The sequence below is a fragment of the Bos indicus genome, chromosome X (assembly GCF_029378745.1).
Source record: "Bos indicus isolate NIAB-ARS_2022 breed Sahiwal x Tharparkar chromosome X, NIAB-ARS_B.indTharparkar_mat_pri_1.0, whole genome shotgun sequence".
In the NCBI taxonomy this organism is placed as follows: domain Eukaryota; kingdom Metazoa; phylum Chordata; class Mammalia; order Artiodactyla; family Bovidae; genus Bos; species Bos indicus.
In genome coordinates, this window is record NC_091789.1 from 98,520,316 (window position 1) to 98,537,480 (window position 17,165).

Sequence of the window (17,165 nt, forward strand, 5' to 3'; positions counted from 1 at the left end):
CTCTGGGGTCACCTCTCAGGTTCTTGATGAAGTCATCTAGTTTCATCTTGCGTTCAGCCTTGACGCTGGGACTGTACATGTCAGTATTGAGGAGGATGATGGCAAAAGCAAGGATGAAAATGGTGTCTGGATTCCGGAACTGGCGCACGAGGGCTGGGTTACACACACAGTACCGCTGGCTGCAGGGCAGGAGGGGTCAAGACCAGGGTCAGGCACCAGTAATCTCCACCTACCCACCATCCTCCCATCTGGCACCACCAATTCTCTCCTCCAAGACATATTCCCAAACCCTTTGGGTCTCTCCTCTTTCTTCAGACTTTCCTCAAGATTAGCATGTAAAAATCACAACCTTTCATGGAGCTTTGCCAGGGGATTTATGTATGTCATCTCCTATAATCCCATTATAGTTTTGCAGCCCCATTTTACAGATGAAGTGACTGAAGCCCAAAGTGGCCTTCAGTGTTTAGGATAAAAGAGTTGATAAACGGTGAAACCAGGGTGAAAATCCAGATCTTTCTGACTACAAAGCAAATCCTCCCATGTCAGAAAACAAGTTCCCAGTATTTCTATTTCTCTTCTAAATACCCCAAAGTGGTGGAGTCAGGGCTTATAACCAGGTCTTATGCCTGATCCCTGCAGCATTCATGGAGGAAGATAATAGTTAAGAGCATGGGTCATGGACTCAGACACACGAGCTGAAATTCTGGTTCCACTGCTTATTCACCATATGACTCTGGGCAAGTTACTCAGCCTCTCTAAACTTCTGATTTCTCATCTGCAAAATGAGAATAATAAGAGAAGCACCTACCTCACCAGGTTGTTGGGAATATTCACTGAAATAATCATGTAAAGTGTCCAGCTCAGTAACCCAATCAATACCTGATGAGTATGGTATCGGCTTAGGGAACATGAGTTGTTGCTGATGCTGTTGTCACTTATTAGATGCCCATGTCCCAGATGCTAAGCTGGATACTTTAGGCACATTACCTCTGATCATCCAACTGCCTTGCAATATAGGATTTATAATTTCCAATTTCTAGTTCAGAAAGTATGAGGCTCAGAGAGATGACTCATAGACCCATCCTACACTGCCCCCCAAAGCAGAGAAAGGCAGCTTTAGTACTGGGAAGTGGGCACACCTGAAGGCTTCGATGAGTCGTTCCACTTTCTGGGCCTCACCCTGAACCCGGATGTGGGATTGGAACTTCCGGAGCGCGTCATCCAAATCCATGGAGGAGAAGTCCATTTCATCCACCACACAGCTGAGGAGCAGAGAAGGGGGTGTGGCACTCTCAATTCCTCTGCAAAGAACCTCTGACCCACCCTGACCTGCTCCAATGAACCAAATCCCCCACTGATAGACTTCCAAAATCTGAACCTGTGGCCCAAGCAAGTACTTCTGAGGATGAAAGTGGAAGTCGCTCAGTCGTGTCTGACTCTTTGCGACCCCATGGAGTATACATACATGGAATTCTCCAGGCCAGAATATTGGAGTGGGTAGCTGTCCCCTTCTCCAGGGGATCTTCCCAACCCAAGGATCGAACCCAGGTCTCCCACACTGCAGGCAGATTCTTTACCAGCTGAGCCACCAGGGAAGCCCAAATGAGGATAGAATGTTTGAAATGGAACCCATCTCAGAAAATCCAGGCAAGACACATGGTTGCTAAGGGTCTGTTCCATCAACCCACTGATATCAGGGATGGGAAAACTGAGGCTCAAAGCAGGTCTTGCCTGGGGCCACCCAGAAGATGTTAGGACTAACACCAAGAGAGATCAGATCTCTTTAGGGCGGAGAGGTATGGGAGCAGGAAGGTCTATTCATCCTGTTTTGCAAAGTTTATCCCCCTCCTGCCCTCCTTTTCCAGGAACCCCTGGCCTAGTCTGTCCCAGCCTGGGGTCCTCACTCCAACACGTCTCTGTTGAACTGCTTCTGCCGGTTCCCTAGGAATTCCCCTATCATCTGCCGGCTCAGGCCTTTCCGTTCCAGGATGAAGTGAGCCACTCCCACCGGCGTGTCTGACAGGAAGCCCCGCTCAATCAGATACTGGATACCCTTCTCTGGCTTCCTGCAGAAAGAGGGGAGAAAGATGAGATGACAGTCCTCCTGGAACTCTGCCCCCTGCCCTATATCTTGAACTAATTTTGGGCCCAACCATGGCCTCAGGGAGCCAAGAAGGTCCACTCCCTTCTGTGGTCCACTCACTTCATGGTACACTTAAGAAAACTGAGGCCCAAGGGAAAGAAGCCACTTTCCCATTTCACAGAGCTTCAGAAATTCCAAGGTATCTTCAACTCAACTTCCTCCTTCACTGGAGCCACATTCCAGTTGAAAGAAAATTAAGATCTGATGAGAGCCTGTTCTGTGCCAGGAGCTTTGATATTCTCCATAGGCACTGAGGAGTCCTGGGAGAAGGCCTGAGCTCCAGGTTAAGTCCTTCTCTTCGAGTCACAGACCCTCGGAGTAGGAAAGTAGTAAAAAGATTACTTTTTCCACATCCCACTCAGGAGGCACCACCAAGCCTCTGAGTGTTTCTATAGATCAGTTGCTCCCTACTTTCCATATCTGGGTCTGAGCTATCCCATATTCAGAATCCCAGAGCCTTAGGGCCTCATGAGGCTAGAATTTGGGAGACTTTGGTGCCACAGATGGAGTCTCAGATCCATTACTTACCATGCATGAATTGGAACAATTCCCTTTAGTTCTCCAAGCCTCAGTTCCTTCTCTATAAAATAGGGACACAACTACCCACTTTGCTGAGTTATCATGAGAACTAAATACAGATGGCCATGTCTAACAGGCTATAAAGATGTAAGGCATTTGTTTTCTAATCAAATGTCACACTCGTATTCCACTGCTAAGCACCTGGCACAAGACTAGGTACCTAGAAAGAACTCAGTCCTGGTCACTGACTAGTCCAGCACAGCACCCTGCCCCCAACACCTCAAACATCCATAGACTGCTAGTTAGTTGGTAGAAACACTGAAGCCCAAGGAAGGGACACACCTTGCTCAGGGCTACCCAGTGAGTCTGGCCCAAGTCTCCTGTTTCTGAGAGCAGGGTTCTTCATATACAATATCGGCTAGCCTAACCAAAAATGGAAGGTGGGAGACCCAAGGTTCAGAAGCCATTCTATAGAGAGAGAACTAGGGCCAGAGAGGAAAGCATCTCACCCAAGACGACACAGTCAGAAGCAGAACCAGGGCCACAACTGCCTCTCATGGGTGTGGGGGCAACTTTCCATTCTTGTCACCCTATTGCCCATTGTATTCCCTGAACAGCTAGAGAGAAACACCATCCACAAAGTGGAAGGATGGCGGCAGCAGGATCACCGCCTCCAGGAGTCCAAGTGCCTGCAGCAGGGTCGGTAGGGGCGACAAGGTGGGAATGGGAACACGTACTTATTGAACAAGTTGAGGCCAATTCGGTAGTGCCGCCTCTGCACCACATCGTTGTTGAAGGCTGGCGAGTCCCAGCTGTGCCTGGTCTCCCGCTGGTAGGTCTGCTTGCACAGGCCGGTGGCTGGAGGCTCCCTCAGGCTGTCCCGCGAAGAGGAGCCAGAGCTGCAGTTGATGGTCTCGTTGGAATTGCTGGAGCTCTCAAGGCTCTCGTTATCTCCACCATCAGAGTTCTCGCCTGCTGCCTCGCACTTCCCCAACCTCCGACCCCCAGCCACACCACTGGGCCCAGTGCCACTGTTGGGGGCTGGTGGTAGGGGCCCTGGCGGGGCTGGGGCTGGGCCCTCCGGGGCTGGGTAGTGGCGGTGTGGGATTGGGGCCCTGCCTGGTGGCCCCTTGTGCTTCAGGGTCCCATGGGGGCTGCAGCCATCAGCCTCATACACGAGCTGACGGTGGACAGAGCCGCGATCTGAGCGGTCACTCAGGTCCACGGAGCTGTCACTGGGAGGTTCAATGGTAAGCAGGGGCAGGTGGGCAGCCCGCAGCCGGAAATCCCGACATTCCAAGCACCCAGGACCCCTGCGAGTGCCTTCCTCACGGCTACCATCTTCCCGGGACCCTGCTGGCACTGGTGGAGGAACTGGAGGGAGAGGGGCTGGTGCCCAGAACTCAGGTCTGCCCTGGGCAGGAGGCTCTGTGCTAGGCAGTCGTTCAGGGGATGGTGGGGGAACTGGGTCATCCAAGTAGAGGGGAAGGTCACTGAAGGATGTGGCCGAGCTGTCTTCTTGCTGTTCCTTTGACTCTCGCTTCTCCAGCTGGGCTGACCCTGGTTCCTCAGACATGGGCCCCGATGGGTGGCAGTTCAAGGCCTCGTCAATGGATTCAGCCAGAGACTTTACCTGAGGTGGAGGGGAAGGGGGAGGAGGGGAAAGGAGAAAAAGGAGAGAAAGATGAAGGACAGTGGGATGGTGAAAGGGTGGGAATGAGGGAGGGAGGGAAGGAAAAAGTGGGGGGATCTTCCTGGTGCGGCAGCCAGAAAAGTACTTCCCCTCCCCTACCTCCCAAGATTCTCTGCAGGACATAACTCCCAGGGAGCCATTGTGAGCTCACAGGAGCTGGAACTTATGCCCACAAGTTCCATTCTCAGACATCCCAATACCTTCTTCATGTCCATATAGACCCAAGCCAAATGCCGCCTCCTCACTAATCCCAAGCCACATTCCTGCCTCTGCCTTCCCTTAGGGTAAACCAAAATCCCAGCTGCCTCTGGGCTCCTGGAGCCCTCTGTCTGGTTCTCTCTTAGGAAATCCATGATATTTAGCCTTGAGAATCTGGACCAAAGCTGGCCTCATTCTGGTATCTAGCTTCCCAACTGGTCCCTAATGATCCCCGCCTCCTGCTATTCACACCCTCATGTACCATAGTGTCCCAGGGTTGGTCTGTGGGACCGGCAGCATCTGGCAAATGTGATGGAATGTCACTTCTGAGATTAGGTTAGGAAAGACTGCAGCTTCTATCCTGAGTACTCTCACTCGCTTGTGCTCCCTCTCTCAGATCCTTCACTCTGGGGGAAGCCACACCGTGAGCAGTCCTATAGAGAGGCCCATGTGGTAAGGCCCTGAATCCTCCTGCCAACAGCCAAATGAGTGAGCTTGGAAGCAGACCCATCAGCCCTGGATAAGCCTTTAGAGACTACAGTCCCACCCTATAACTTGATCACAGCCTCATGAGAGACGCTATGCGAGAGCCACCAGTCAAGCCACCCCAAGATTCCTGGCCCTCAGAAACTATATGGGATAATAACTGTTTGTTGTTTAAGCTCAGTCTTTACATTCAGTTTTAAGCTACTAAATTTTGGGATCATTTGATATGTAGCAATAGATACTTCCCCCATTAGACTTGAATAGCACTGAGAGGTGGGCCCAGGCCTGGTTCCTCAGTCTCCCCACCAGACTATGAGGCCAGTACTTGAGGGATGGGTCCAGGCTGGGTTTCTCTCTTTTTAGCTCAGCTTGACACACTGATTGACACAGAAGAGATGGTCAATGAAATGTGTCATATGAATGCATAAATGAGTGATTTAGATCTTCCCTTTAACACTTCTTTCCTGTCTTCTACCTGCCTCCTCTCCCAACCCCATCACTAACTCCAGGGAAGCATGACCAAGCTTAGGGCAGGGCCAGATCACAGAGGTTAGAGCAGAATGATTTCTTCTCTTATACACTTTCATTCATTGATTCAACAATTTTTACCAAATATCTTTTTGGTTTTAGGAAGGAAACTAACATGTACTTAGCAAATGCCATATACTAGGTGCTTTCAGATATATTACCGAGTTGAACTCAACCTTCCAAACAGCTCTAAAAAATGGTTTTATCTTCATGTTATTGATCATGTTTCAGTGGAGTTAAACAGTTTGCCCATGGTCACATAGCTGGGAAATGGCAGAACTGGGATTTGCACCTGATCAGCTGTGCTGACACACTCCAAGCCTAGAATGATCTCCCACCACTATCACTGCCGCTTACATCCCCACCCTTCCCTGCTTTTCCTGATGCAATGCTTATGCAAGCAACACCCTTCTGACTATCTCTAACTTGCTAACTCTTCACTGCCTGCTGAGGCCCAGTTCCAGTGCTGTTTTCTCAAAAAAGCCTGCTCTCATCCTCCCAGAAGAAAATTTCCTCTCCCTCCTCTGGGTTCCCACAGCACTATATGGGATCTCTTCTCAGGGCTCTGAGTGCACTCTTTTAGGAAACAGTCCTGTGCACATGTGCCTGCTATTTCCTGCTCGCTTGGGAAGATCCTTGAGAAAAAGAATCCTGGCCAATTCATCTGTCTCCCCCACAGTGCCCAGCACAGAGCCTGGTCCATGATCGTATGGTATAAGGGAAAGCTTTGGAACCAGACAGAGCTGAGTCCTGATCCAATTTGGAAAAGTCACTTCACCTCTCAGGGTTGTGGAGCCTCAGTTTCCTCCTCTGTAAAACCAGGATAGCACCCCCAGTCTCGAAGGCCATTATGAGGCATATAGAGGACCTGATATAAAGTAGGAGCTGTTAGTTAGGCCTTAATCTGATAGTGGCTCATGTTCCAGAGTGAGAACTTGCATGTTTGAACAATATAATTTTTCTCTTGCCAATCCTTTCTCATTACCCTCACAGTCCCTACTCAGATGCTAGCTATTTGTTGTTATCAAAACAACAACTTGTTGGGCAACTTCCTTGAAGTACAGGGAAAAGGTTGTAGTAGTAGCCAGAGCGTGGAGATGGAGAGAAAAGGCCCTTTTCAGGGATGCTTACCTGTTTGGAGAAGGAGTCCTCAAGCTCTGTGATGTCGTTAGAAAACTCTCCAGATGTGGTGACGGAGCTTCCCCCACCATCGATGCCCCCTCCGCAGGAGCCGCCATATGGGAGCCCCCGTTCAAGCCGGTGGCTCCGGGCCCCAGCCATGGCACCCTCGTCCAGCGAGGCAGGCTTGCCCTCGAAGTACGCGGGGTTCTGTGCCTTCTCATATTCTTCAAAGGAGAACTGCATCCGCATGTTGGAAAGGATGATGCGGCGGGACATGCGACTCTCTGAAGCTGAGCTGCGGAGCCGCTCAAAGTTCTTGTTCATGCGGTACTGGCGGAAGGCCGTCTGGATGGTCCTGGCGGCCCTGCGGCTCAGGAAGGAGCCCCCATACTTCCTCTCCAGCATTTCCACCTGGCAGGGGAAGGTGGAGGGGAACAAAGTCAGAAACTTACGACAGCCTCCTCATCTCCCTGGGCCTCAGGCATACCACCTACCGAGTCATAGCTAACTGCTTACAGCTGCCTGGATGCACCAGGCTGGGGTCTGGGTGGTGTTCTTACTTTATTATCAGATAGCACATGTCACACGGGACTGAATTGTGGTTTTCTTTCTTTCTTTTTTTTTATTTACAAAAAGTAGATGTTCACTATTTAAAGAGAAAAGAAACAGAGAAGCTAAAACAGGAAAGAAAGGAAGACATCAATTGAAGGCAAGAAGGAGAAAGAAGAGGGAGAAAGAGAGAGGAAGGAAGGGAAAAAAGGGAAGGAGGGAAGGAAGGGAGGAAGGAAAGAAAGTTGCTTCACCTAAATTCCCAACACCTAGGCATAATCACAATTACATTTTGGGATATATCCTTCCAGTTTTTTTACTTCTGTACATAGTATTTTGTGCCCCCCTTTTGGCTAAACAATATCTTGTGTGATACATGTGATATACTGGAAAACAGTGTTCTGAATTTGTCAACTTACATGTGTGCTTCTCCCCTTACACTGAGATTATTGAGGACTTGGTCTTTTATCTACACATCTCCAGTGTCCAGCATGGAGCTCACTAAATGTTTGCTGAGTGAATACAAGACTTAGTGGATGGATGGTGAATGGGTCAGTGAGGTCCCAGTCAGGTGAAGGGTTCCTCTTCCATTCCAGTCTCACCATCCCTCCCTGGACACCACCTTCGAGCACCATATTCCAATCTCTTCCCTGGTCCTCTCACCCCCCCCATCCCCACTGGCACCCCCACCCGCGACCAGAGCATTTCTTGGGTACCTTCTTGTCCTGCAGGTCCGTGGAGAGTTCATAGCTGTCAGACAGGGCCTTTGAGCGCTTTATCTCCTCCTCCTCCTGCTTCCTCAGGGCAACACTGGCTGGCTGGAGGCGCGCCCGCTGAGCCCAGGGAAGGCCCACCCCAGCAGGGGGGCCCCCCATGTGGCTGCTGGTGGGGGGAAGCTGGCTCAGCCGGTAGGGGGGTTGGCTCCCAGGACTATCAACCGCTGTGCTCAGGTCACTGCCTGGGGCATCACCCTCCACACTGTGGGGATGAGATAAGATGAGCCAGGATGTGGGAACAGGAGACAGGCCTGCTGGGCCAGACTGAGAGTGGGTGGACCAGATCCCTTCCCACAGCACCATCCTCCCCAGCCTCCTCACAGATACAGAGACCCCAATACTTAAAGGCTAGAGGACAGCCCTACCCCCAAAGTTGTCTTCTTATTCCCCTCACAGTCCTATCCCTTCCCCTTCAGCCCTGTCCCCTCCCCTTCAGCCCTGTCCCCTTACAGCTCCATCCTCAAATGCCCTCTCCCCCCTCACAGACCCCCACTCCTTCACAGCTCCATCCTTTCAGACTCCTTTCCCTCCAGCCAGGTCTTCTCACTGTCTTGTCCCAAGTCCTACTCTACCCTTACAGCCTGGTCCCTTCATGGCCAGGTCCCCTCACAGCTTTATCCTCAGACCCGTTTCCTTCCACTCCTACCCCTCAAGTTCCTTTTTCTAATCATCTTAGCCCCTAACAGCTCTGTCTCCAAATCCCTCCTCCCCTGAGGGACCAGTTCCCTTATATCCCCACCCCCTCAGACCTCTTCCCCTCCCAGCGCGAGCCCAGCACCATCCCAGATCAGCTCTGTCCCTAGACCTGAGCCTACTCCTATACCCTGCACACGCAGGCTCTCCCCTGCTCACCCAGCCCTGCCCCCGACAGCCCCACCTCTGCCCCCAGAGGCCTGGGCTCCAGGCCTGGCCAGTTCTCAGTGTTCCCTGGCTGCCAGGCCGAGGGCTCAGTGACAGCGGGAGGCGCCTCCCACCAGCATTCTCACAGGTAAAGAGCGGCCCTGCGGGGCAACTTCCTTTTTCTCCTCATGGCCTCCTCTGCTCAGCTCGGGGGAGGGGAACAAGGGCGAAGAGTGGTAGGAGCGGGGCACTGGGTCTTGCCCGCCCTGGTTACCCAGAGCTGTTGTTCTGCCAGACCTGCTCCCATGGTGCCATGGCAACCAGGCTGCCAGGGAACTCAGGTGGCGACAGAGCCCAGCGCCCTGAGCCCAAGCAGGACGGTGAGAAGCCACAGAGATGGGAACAATGGAGTGGGTTTGGGAGGGGGGACAGGCAGGGGGAGGCATGGAGGGGGTTGTGGGGGGAATGGGTATGGCTGAGGCCCAGAGAGTGATCTGGTTTGGGCAGGCACTGGAGCTCTTGACCAGTGAAAGGGTTAAGGGGCCACTCCCTGGCCCCTACCTGACAGAGGGCAGGGCACAGGACCAGAATGGGGGGCAAGCTGGGATGGGTGTAGGGAGGCTCCCAGCCATTTCAGGAGTTTGAGCTACAATGGTCTTGCCAGCCTGACAGATGAACACTTTGGGCTGGGGGCTTAGGGGCTGGGGGCAGTGGGATACAAAGTTGGTGCTGGCTCAGCGCTAATGAGGGCTCCTGCCCTCTGCTCATCCCCGACCCTCCCAACTGTTAATCTTCAACACTGTCAGGAGCAAGGTGGAAACAGACTGAACGGCTGCCCTGAACCCCAAAATGCTCTCTCCTCCTGGGCCTCTGGGGCCTGTGAAGTCCCCCTTCAGGGGTCAGACCCAGCCCAGTGCCCCCCAGGCATCTAAGATGCACCTCTCTCCCCCTCAGGACTGCAGGATCCCACCCCCCAGCCTCTCCCCTCTCAGCACATGCCTCCCAGTTTTGATCAACTTTGTTCACGAACCATCCTTGGTTCCCACTTGCATTCCTCCAATTCAAAAGAGAGAGAGAGAGAGAGAGAGAGAGAGATAACCCAAGTCCTTGTTGTGGCATTTGAGGCTTCTCCAAGACACTGTAGCTAATGTTTTGTTGTTGTTCCGTTGCTCAGTTGTGTCCAACTGTTTGCGATCCCATGGACTGCAGCACGCCAGGCTTCCCTGTCCTTCACTATCTCCCAGACTTTGCTCAAACTCATTTTCATTGAGTCGGTGATGCCATCCAACCATCTCATCCTCTGTTGTTTAGTAAGGCACTATTCTTGTGCTTAGTCACTCAGTCATGTCTGACTCTTTGCAATGCTATGGACTGTAGCCCACCAGGCTCCTCTCTCCATGGGATTCTCCAGGCAAGTATACTGGAGTGGGTTGCCATTTCCTCCTCCATGAGATCTTCCCCAGCCAAGGATGGAACCCAGGTCTCCCACATTGCAGGCAAATTCTTTACCGTCTAAGCCACCAAGGCTACTATTCTTACTGCTTCACATTTAATAACTTGCTTACTCTTCAAAACAACCCTATGAGGTAGGTATTATTAATCATCTTCATTTTACACATAAAGAAACTGAGGCCCAGAAAGGTTAATAACATATCTATGGTCACACAGCTATTAATGATAGAGCCAGGATTCAAATCCAGGCAGTCTGACTCCAGAGTTCACACTCTTAAACATTAAGCCACACTGCAGAGTTGGCTACCAGCCCCCCACCCCATCCACTCTTCCCTCCAACCTTGCTCAAATCCTGTTTCTCCCCAATACTCCCATTGTCCTTTCCACCTTCCCAACTGCTCATACAGTACTTTCCACCTGGAATGCTGTCCCTATCATCTTCTGCCATCTGCAATCTGAGAACCCCCACACACACCTTAGTTCCATCAAAAGTCAGGTCATATGCCACCACTAAGAAGCCCTCCTGAAGCCCGCTTCCAGCCAGAAATGATGGCTGATCCTGTTCAGGGCTCCCACACACAGCACATGGCTGTCCTTCTTTTTATGTAGCAGGTTAGCTTTGGCAAAGCGTGACAGCTATTTGTGTTCCTGACTCCCAGAATCCCAGCACAGGAAGAGAGTTTGGTAATCTCCCTGCTAGGACACAGCACAAGGCCTGGAACAGAGTAGATGCTCAGCAAAAGCTTCTGGAGGGAGGAAGTCAGTGAATGAGCTCTGGTGGCTGGGCTAATAAATCCTCTCACCTGAACTCTGACCTCAACTCGTCTCCTCTTCCCAATCCATTCTCCATTCTGTGGCTAGTGAGAGCTTTCCAAAGTAGAAATCTGACCATGTTGCTCCCCCACTAAAACCCTTCCATGGCTTCTCATAACTCATTCAATAAATGACAATTGAGCCCTTTCTATAGGCCAGGAACAGTGCTAGGTGCTGGAAATATAATCATGAGCAAGACGTGTGAGTTTTGTTCCCTCAGGGAGGTGACATTCTAGTGGGAGAAGAAGACTATAAATATATATTATCATTTCAGGCAGGGAGAAGTGCTAGGAAGGAAAATACAGCAGGGCGATAAAAGGTGCTGTTTTAAATGTGGTAGTCAGAGAAGGGCTTTTTGAATAAATGGCATATAATCAGAGAAGTGAGGGAGCGAGCTGTGTGGTTATCTGAGGCAAGAGCAGTCCAGAGGGTAGAGCCAGTGCAAAGGCCCTGAGGTAGAACTGTGCCTGGCATGTTTGAGGAACAGCCAGAAGGCTGGTGTAGCTAGGGCAGAGTCAACAAGGGGAAATGAGATCAGAGAGGCAATGGGAGCCAAACTGTGAAGGGCACTGAACCCACGATAAAGACATTGGTGTTTGCTATGATTGTGATGAGCAGAGAAGGGACATGATCTAACTTATGTTTTATAGGAATCATCATCCATAGGATAACCTCTAGCTTCCTCACCTCACCATAACCTCACCTTCCTCCTTCCTCACCATAACCATAGGTGGTTCTCCTGACCAGACCTCTGCCTCATATACCCTCTGACCTTTTACCCCAACCTGGCGACCTCCTGCTCACTCTTTAACATTTAGCTAAGGTGTGACCTTCCATGTCTTCCTGAGCCCTTCACGCAGGATGGCTTACAGGCCCCTCTTCTGTGCTGCCATAGGGCCCTATAGTCAATTCTATCCCTAGAGCAAGGGCATTAATTGGCTCATTGTGTGGGTGTGTGCTTGAAAGTGAAAAGTGAAAGTGAAGTCGCTCAGTCAGGTCCAACTCTTTGCAACCCCATGGACTGTATAGCCTATCAGGCTCCTCCATCCATGGGATTTTCCAGGCAAGAATGCTGGAGCGGATTGCCATTTCCTTCTCCAGGGGATCTTCCCGACCCAGGAATCGAACCCAGGTCTCCCGCATGCGGGCAGACGCTTTACCGTCTGAGCCACCAGGGAAGCTTGTGTGGGTGTGTGCTTAGTCGTATCCAACTCTTTGCAACCCCATGGGCTGTAGCCCACCAGGCTCCTCTGTCCATGGGATTTCCCAAGCAAGAATACTGGGGAGGGTTGCCATGCCCTCCTTCAGGGATCTTCCTGACCCATGGATCAAACCTGCATCTCTTTTGTCTTCTGCATTGGCAGGTGGGTTCTTTACCACTAGTGCCACCTGGGAAGCCCCTTGAAGGCTTACAATTTACTGAGGCAGGCACCAGTAGCCCTATTTTATAGAGGAGAACACTGAGGCAAGAGGCCACGTAAACTTGCTCGAGGTCATACAGGATGCAAATCCAGAGCCCAGGCTGCCTTCTCACGACATCTTGTTGCCTCTCCCTACTTCAGGCCCCACGCTGCCCCTGGCTTTCAACTCAGTGGCAGTTCTCCCCTCGAGAGCTCTCTCTTCTGCTTTGGTTGCAAAGGTAATAGTGACAGGGAGGTCAGGCTGTCAACACAGCCTCCTAAAAAGGACAGAGATTGAAGGCATCATACACATTGCTGAAGGAGTGGGACCTGGGGACGTGGGATCCCTCAACTCAGAACCCCCAGAACACCAAGGAACATGCTAATAATGTGGAAAAATCTCTCTTACACAGACTCATATTCTCTGTGTCTCTCACTCACACACACACATGCACACACACGCACACACACATACACACACAGAACATGTGCAGTAACAAGCTGAGTGGACATAGGTTTAGGTCCTGATGGCCATCCACCCGCTGTGTGAGCCTGGGTGTGTCTCTTTATCTCTATGCACCTCAGTTTCTCATCTTCGTGGAGCTCAAAATGCTATTCCCTCTTTGGATTCTGGACTTCAGAAAGGCCCTGGGAGACCTACCTCTCCCCAGACTCCTCCCAGCCAGGAGCAGGAGCAAAGAAAAGACACACACACACATATACTTGTGCATTACACAAACAACCACAGTATAAAGCTGCAAGTTCTAAGGGCTGGGGAACGAAGGGAATGCTGGGGGAGCTCAGGAGAAATTTTTCTTGCTGGGGAGGGGGCCAGGGGCTAAGCAGAATAAAAATAAACTCTCACTTACAATGCACCTTCCCTGTGTCAGGCATTTTCTGCATGTATTTTAACTGCATGGCAAATGGGAAAGAAGAATTAGGATTTCGATTTTGCAGGTGAGGAGAAGGCTCTGAGGAGGAAATTCAGGCCAAAGGTCTCAGGACTAGCAAGTGGCAGAACAGGAATTAAAAGCCCAGAGCCTGTGCTAGTTCCCCTGCTGCCTTGAAGGCTTCCTGGGGTGGGTGGAGTGGGGGAGCTATAGAATAGGGCCTTGCCTAGGAGGAGTTGGTAGAGATGAGGCATGAAGGACCCTGGGAGCCAAGGCACTATGATGGGGAGAAGCAGGGCGGGATGGGCTGTAGGGATTCAGGGCTGTAGGGTCAGGGGCACTGACCCACTCCGGCTGCTGCCCCTAATGGGAGGTCTCTCTCCCTCCTTCCCTTTATTGGCACTGCCCAGAGCCAGGCAGCCAGCAGGGGATGGAATCAGGATGCAGTTGCCATGGAAATGAATGGGGGCTGTTGCTATGGATACCATAAGATGAGGGTAAGAGGAAGCTAGGGATGCTGAGGACTATCCCCATGACAACTTGGGCTGAAGTGGGGGACCGGAAGTTAGAGACAAGAAAACAAGATAAGGAGGTCAGCACACCTAGATGAGGAAAGAAGCACTGGGCTCTAGAGGAAGACTGGGCAAGGAGACCAGACCCAGCAGGGCTGGGGGCAGAGGGGCGGAGGGACTGCAGTCACCTCCCTCTCCCCTGACAGCTTTTCAGCAAGCTGTTTCTGCTGCCCAATCCCAGCGCCATGGAGACTCCAAACTTGAGGCCAGCCCGGCTTGGTACAGGGACTTGCAGGGAAGGGGGAAGCCATCTCAAGGGCTCATTGGGTACCCAGCAGACAATGTAGGCTTGGGAGCACAGAGATCAGGTTTGAATCTCAGCTCTGCTTCCTTTGCAGCCCTAAAAATAATAGCTGTCATTTACTAAGGACCTACTTTTAGCTAGGCCCAGCAACTCTGCAAGGTCTGGGTTGTTTCCCTTGAAGGGGATAATACAGATGAAGAAACTGAGATGCAGAGAGATGAAGTCATTTGCCCAAAGTCTCTATGTTCAGCAGTGCAGGAGCCAGGAGTCAAATCATCACTCATGCCTGTACCTACCAGCCCAGCACCGAGCAGCCCCTCTGGAGCCATTCTCCAGCTCCCTGTGCCTTCACACAGTGGCACACAGAGGGCCAGACAGTGAGTAAATATTTGTGGAGTGTTTGAATGAGAAAGTGACCAGGAGAAAGCAGGAAAGACTGAGGTTAAATGGAAGAAGTGCCTGCCTTTGACAGCAATGACTCACTGGTTTGCCTGGCCAAGGGTAGAAGATGCTCAGAACCGAGAGATCCCAATTAAGGCTCACATAGTCAAAGTGACTTGCTCAGGGTCACGCAGGATGAGAACCCCAATTCCCTATCTTCTAGGCCAGCGTCCCACTTGCAGCTTTTTAGCTGAATCCGTCTAGTCCCCACCCCACCCCCAGCCCCTTGAAGCTCCTAGATGTTGGTGACAGCAGGCCCCTTGCACTTCCCAGGCTACAGCGAGCTGATCCATAGTGCCATGCCTGTGCCCAGTCTCTTAGCTTCTTCTGCCCATGTGTCCTCCCTCTCTCCTCCACCTGCAACCTTCGCTGATCTGGCTGAGCTCATCTCATCTTGTGGCACCACGAGCAGGCCAGCCCCCCTGGGAAGTTGGTTCTGACTCACTCCCACTCCCCACAAACCCTGACAGGATCAGATTCCATCCCTTTATGTTTTGTGCACACTCATGTCACAGGCCGTCCTTGTCACTGGCTAACTTGAGATTCTCTGTTGAAGTGTTCATTGCCTACACTGCTCCTGTTTCCCATGGGCGGTGGCCTGGTGTGATTTACTGCTGTGGACCCTCCCTATGCCCAGGCCAGTGCCCCGCAGCTACCTTGGTCCCCTAAGACCAGAGCTGGCAGCCATGTGTGTGTGACCATCTAGCTTGACAACTGCCACCCTAAAAGCCACAGCCCCACATGCTCAAAAGCCACTGACACATATTCTTATGATTATCTCCACCTGGGACACACAGAGAGTTTGCAGGCACAGAAATTTACCACCTCACACAATCAACCTCACACACTCAGAATCCCTCACACCCAGCCTCATACAATCACATTCCCTCAGATACACAACAGTGTACAACCTCTCATTCTTCTCGCACCTGCTGGCCTCATGCATACATGTGCACAGGCACACACTTTTCCCTTACAACTGATAGAAACCTTCCCCATTCCCATACCATAGGCCCTCAACCACTTCAGTTGCCTACACAGGAGTCTGCTGCTACTGCTGCTAAGTCACTTCAGTCGTGTCCGACTCTGTGTGACCCCATAGACTGCAGCCCACCAGGCTCCCCCGTCCCTGGGATTCTCCAGGCAAGAACACTGGAGTGGGTTGCCATTTCCTTCTCCAATGCATGAAAGTGAAAAGTGAAAGGGCAGTCGCTCAGTTGCATCCGACTCTTCACGACCCCATGGACTGCAGCCTACGAGGCTCCTCTGTCCATGGGATTTTCCAGGCAAGAGTATTGGAGTGGGGTGCCATTGCCTTCTCTGACACAGGAGTCTACACCCCCATGTCTCCCATGGTAGCCATCTGATCTTCAGTTGAGCCCCTGTGGCTCTCAACTTTCATCTCCAATCAAATGAAGGGTAAAATGGTCTCTCCCTCCACAGCCAAAGGTCACCTAGACTCACACACCCAGCTTGAACAGAGCAGTCTACATACCATTCCCCAGTACAGCCCTGGAGCTCTCCACCAGGTTTTGGTCCGTGCTGCACCTGACTCTCTAATGCCTCCTCACCTCTCAAACCATCTATTCAAACCCTTCCCAGCCTTCCATTCTTGCCCCTCTTCCTCCAGCAATCCTTGGACACCACCACCCCCAAATGATCCTGACATCTTCCTCCTCTTTGGGCCAGGAACATATTTTGCTCATTACTGAAGCCATATCTGCTCAATCACTTCTGCCCTTCAGGAAAGTACCCTGCCTACTTTCCCAAAGGAATTTTCATCTCCCCTGAGAGATGGAGAACTTAAGGAGAACACAGTCACTGTCTTACTTTTGGTCTCTCATGGTATTTAGCTTGAAGCCTTGCACACAGTAGGTATATGAGCAATGTCTTCTGGAAGAGTAAATAAAGGAGAGAGGAAGAGAGAGGGAGGGACAGAAGGAGAGGAGAAATAAATGAGAATTTGAATGAGTGAGTGAGGAGCTGAGTGCCTAAGTCAGTTAAGCAATGAGTGAAGAGTGAGGCAAGCCTCTGGAAAACTACCGGAGCATGTGAAGGGTATGTTGAAGGGAGGAGGGAAAGAAAGGAGAGGAGAGACTCTCACCTGGGCCTTAATCAAAACAGGAGCCACCAATCACTGTGCAGTTGCCAACCATGCATTAGACCCTATGCTGAGCTCCTTGTGTTTCTTCTTGCTAATCTTCATGACAACCCACAGAGGTAGATCTATTCTCACTATACTCAGGAAGAAAATGAAGCTCAAGGAGAAGAAAATATTTGCCCAAGGTTATACAGAGAGTAAGTGGCAGAACCATAAGGTAAACTCAGATTTGTCTAATGCAAAAAAAAAAAAAAAAAAGCAAGGCTCAGAAAGGGAAAGCAGGGGCAATGAGCCCACTTGGGAGTCCCCTGGCTCTGCTCCTAACACAGACTCATCACGGAAGGTGTAGGTCCTACAGCTCACAGACGACACCTTCTGCCTTCCTGCCAACAGCCTCT

General features: G+C 51.3%; 1 protein-coding gene and 1 long non-coding RNA gene across 13 annotated transcripts in view; one reads left to right on the top strand and one right to left on the bottom strand.

The window, feature by feature from the left end:
• IQSEC2 (IQ motif and Sec7 domain ArfGEF 2) overlaps positions 1-17,165 on the bottom strand; it is a 78,078-nt gene that overhangs the window by 11,342 nt on the left and 49,571 nt on the right. For 8 of the 9 annotated variants that reach the window (XM_070784636.1, XM_070784637.1, XM_070784640.1 and 5 more), the window contains 6 exons: positions 7,955-8,216; positions 6,699-7,100; positions 3,400-4,295; positions 1,905-2,066; positions 1,140-1,262; positions 13-179 (listed from right to left, as the gene is read on the bottom strand). In XM_070784636.1, the coding sequence (XP_070640737.1) occupies positions 13-179; positions 1,140-1,262; positions 1,905-2,066; positions 3,400-4,295; positions 6,699-7,100; positions 7,955-8,216 (2,012 nt within the window). Of the gene's footprint in view, positions 1-12; positions 180-1,139; positions 1,263-1,904; positions 2,067-3,399; positions 4,296-6,698; positions 7,101-7,954; positions 8,217-8,891; positions 8,980-17,165 lie in introns of those variants that run through there. The other variant, XM_070784642.1, reaches the window with a different exon arrangement.
• The window catches only part of LOC139181382 (uncharacterized), a 46,909-nt gene continuing 38,660 nt past the window's right edge, over positions 8,917-17,165 (top strand). For 3 of the 4 annotated variants that reach the window (XR_011565360.1, XR_011565358.1, XR_011565359.1), the window contains exon 1: positions 9,165-9,234. This is a non-coding gene — a long non-coding RNA (uncharacterized lncRNA). Of the gene's footprint in view, positions 9,003-9,164; positions 9,235-17,165 lie in introns of those variants that run through there. The other variant, XR_011565361.1, reaches the window with a different exon arrangement.